General features: G+C 43.4%; 1 protein-coding gene across 1 annotated transcript in view; it reads right to left on the bottom strand.

Moving 5' to 3' along the window:
- Positions 1-2,064: 2,064 nt before the first annotated feature.
- Positions 2,065-3,583, bottom strand: part of LOC104511912 (gamma-glutamylcyclotransferase-like) — a gene marked incomplete at both ends in the record, with an annotated part of 3,459 nt that continues 1,940 nt past the window's right edge. Inside the window, one exon of the mRNA XM_010154706.1 lies at positions 2,065-2,200. Within this exon, the coding sequence (XP_010153008.1) occupies positions 2,065-2,200 (136 nt within the window). The remainder of the gene's footprint in view (positions 2,201-3,583) is intronic.

Raw genomic sequence — 3,583 nt, 5'->3', positions numbered from 1 at the left:
ATTTTTAATCTTAATCTCCCCTCTTTCAGTTTAAAGCCATTACACCTTGCCCTATCACTACCTGCCCTTATAAAAAGTTCCCCTCCAGCTTTCTTCTAGGTCCCTTCAGGTACTGCCAAGGCTGCTATAAGGTCTCCCCAGAGCCTTCTCCAGGCTGAAAGACCCCAGCTCTCTCAGTCTGTCCCCATAGAAGAGTTGCTCCAGCCCTCTGATCATCTTCATGACCCTTCTCTAGACTCATTCCACAGGTCCATGTCCTTCTTATGTTGGGGGCTCCAAGCTGGACACAGCAGTCCAGGTGGGGTTTCACCAGAATAGAGGGGAAGAATCAACTCACCAGATGGGCTAGTCACACTTCGTTTGATGTGGCCCAGGATACAGTTGGCTTTCTGGGCTGGAAGACCCATGTGCAGGACCTTGCACTTGGCCTTGCTGAACTCCACGAGGTTGGCAGTGGCCCATCTCTCCAGCCTGTCCAGGTCCCTCTGGATGGCATCCCTTCCCTCCAGCGTGTCACTGCACCACACAGCTTGGTGTCATCAGCAAACTTGCTGAGGGTGCACTCAATGCCGTCATCCATGTTGCCAACAAAGATGTTGAACAGTCCCAACACCGACCCCTGAGGAACGCCACTCGTCACTGGTCTCCACCTGGACATGGAGCCAACCACCAGAACTGAGTGCGAGCATCCAGCCAATTCCTTATCCCCAAGTGGTACATCCATCAAATCTATACCTCTCCAATTTAGAGACAGAAACATCATGCAGGACAATGTCAAACACTTTGCACAAGTCCAGGTAGATGACATCGGTTGCTCTTCCTGTATCCACCAAAGCTGTAACCCTGTCACACAAAGCCACCAAAGTTTTCAGGCATCATTTGCCCTTAGTGAAGCCATTTTGGCTGTCACCAGTCACCTCCTTATTTTCCATGTGCCTTAGCATAGTTTCCAGGAGGATCTGTTTCATTATCCTGACAGGCATAGAGGTGAGATTGGCCTGTAGTTCCCCAGGTCTTCTTTATTTTCCTTTTAAAAATGGGGGTTATCTTTCCCCTTTCCCAGTCAGTGGCACTTCACCAGACTGCCATGACTTCTCAAATATGATGGACAGAAGTTTAGCAACTTCCTCTGCCAGCTCCCGGCCCCATGGATGCATCTCATCAGGTCCCGTGGACTTGTGCAGCTTCAGGTACCGGTGATGGTCTCAAACCTGATCTTCTCCTACAGTGGGCGGTTCTTCATTCTCCCAGTCCCTGCCCTGCCTTCTGCAACTTGGGCAGTGTGGCTTGAGCACTTGTCGGTGAAGACTGAGGCAAAAAGGTCGTTGGGCACCTCAGCCTTCTTCATATACCAGGTGACCAAGTCTCCTTCTGGAGAGGGCCCACGTTTTGCCTAGTCTACCTTTTGTCGCTGATGTTCCTTTTCTCATTGCCCTTGATGTCCCTGGCCAGATTTAATTCAATCAGGGCTTTTGCTTTCCTAACCTGATCCCTGGCTGCTCAAACAATTTCTCCATAATCCTGACAGGCTGCCTGTCCCTGCTTCCACCCCCTGTCTGTTTCCTTTTTGTGTTTGAGTTTGTCTAGGAGCTCCTTATTCATCCACACAGGCTTCTTGGCATTTTTGCCTAACTTCCTCTTTGTTGGGATGTTGTATGTCCTTGAGACTGCAAGCCAGGTGCTGTATTCTCCTCACAGCAGCTTCTCTCTGTCCTTTTAGTGGAGTACATTAATTTTTCAAACAGAGAATTGCTGCATATATGTAAACAACATCCTTCAGAAATCCTTGTGTCAGTCATAACTAATTCATGAGTTAAACAGAGGCTTCATGTGAGGCGTAACTAAGCCAAAAACTAAAACTGATTTAGTAGGCCTTTAAGACCTAGCAATCTTCTGTGAGCATCATTACGCTATTACATTGCACAAGGATTAAGTTATACCTTTACATTAGAGTTACTCATGCATTCCATGCACTGTAAATAAAGTACTTATTTAACAGGACAGAAATACTGCATTATATATTTCTGTTCATTCTCTCAAAAATTACAGTGGTGCAACACCTACCTTTTTATACTGAGGAGAAGGGGGGCCACACACATAGTCCTTCATCTGGTAGCTTCGACAGGTCAATACCTGTCCTGTTTGAGTGTGGACATTAACTTCTATTGGGACATAGATGCCACCTTCAACTCCCTCTTGCCTGTAAAGGACATACATTCCTTTCATGCCAAATAACTGATGCATCTTTCAAACAAACTGTGCTATTAAACATACACATTTATTATAACAGAATTCAAGGCAGGACGTTGGGTCTGGGCTGCTAACAGGCTTAAAGAAAGACAAAGAAGCAAAACAGATTCCAGTACTTTTTCTGCAAACTTGTTTCACATCCAAAAATAAGTTTCTAAAGCAGCAGCAGCAGCATCATTCACTTTTATCATTTCAGCTCTGTAAGCAAGATGACTGGTGGGTAACTAGCAAAGTTAGAGTGAGAATACTTCTTGTGAATTAATTACTGTGCAAGTCTGGTAATCTACAAGAAAAGCACAACCAAGATGACCAGAATTAATGCGCCAGGCACCTACCATTCATTACCTTCCACTCAGATAATGAAACAACTGCATTCATTGTGTTATATTTGAATAAGGGGAAACTCACACAGCTCTCGCAATGCACTTTCCAAGGAATAATCCAAGGCACCTTTTGTTGCTGTACACGTCTTGTGCAAATTAATGAGCTAGATCAGGGCAAAAACCAATTTTTTTTTTTTTTTAAATTAGCAAAAAAAGAAAACCACAACCAAGGCTACTTGTTGTCTTTAACATTAGCATTTACCCACCAATAAAAGTCTGAGGAAATACTAAGAAGTAAACAACAAGCTGAAGCAACACAAGACAGACTTTACAGCCCAATTAAATTTAGATTTGCTTTAGGTATGAGTGATACCATGGGTTTTAATGCTGCTCGTCAAAATGTCATTTTGACAACTTATCTTTCTTTCAAAGACTTACTACCATTTTACGTTATTTAACGTACATGAGATGGGCCATGTTGTGGGAGTAACTAGGTGAAGTGCAAGTAGAGACTGGAAGCTAACTGCAGCTTCAAGGCCAACACTGCAAAGTAAGTCACATCGGTGTGCGAGAGCAAGAAAAATGTTACAGTTAAGTAACGTCAGTTGCTAGGATGTATGAGGAAAAGCCATGATTTAGTCCATAACTTACGGATTTGTGAAGTACAGAGGACAACGAAAAAAAAAACCAACCACACAACCATGAACATGTACCAAAATGCATTTGAAGCCAAAAAGTTCAGCCCTCTAAGAAAAAATTCCCCTCCCATATTTGTTTTCTATATATTACTTCTTTTTACTAGTATTTCAGCTAACGACATGCAGCATCAATTACACATTCCCTCTGCTTTTCGATAACAAAGCACAGACTTCTTTATGCAGACTGGGGGAGAAGGGGGAAGAGGAGCAGAATTAATGAACATTTTCTTTTTTTCTTGATACATGAAAATTCCAGGAAATAACTTGGTTGAAAACCTACAAATATATCTACTTGCACACAACCAAAGAATC

This window comes from Eurypyga helias, unplaced genomic scaffold, assembly GCF_000690775.1.
Source record: "Eurypyga helias isolate BGI_N326 unplaced genomic scaffold, ASM69077v1 scaffold3947, whole genome shotgun sequence".
Taxonomy (NCBI): Eukaryota; Metazoa; Chordata; class Aves; order Eurypygiformes; family Eurypygidae; genus Eurypyga; species Eurypyga helias.
The sequence above is the reverse complement of the archived record's forward strand: the minus strand, read 5'-3'. Positions and strand labels throughout refer to the sequence as shown.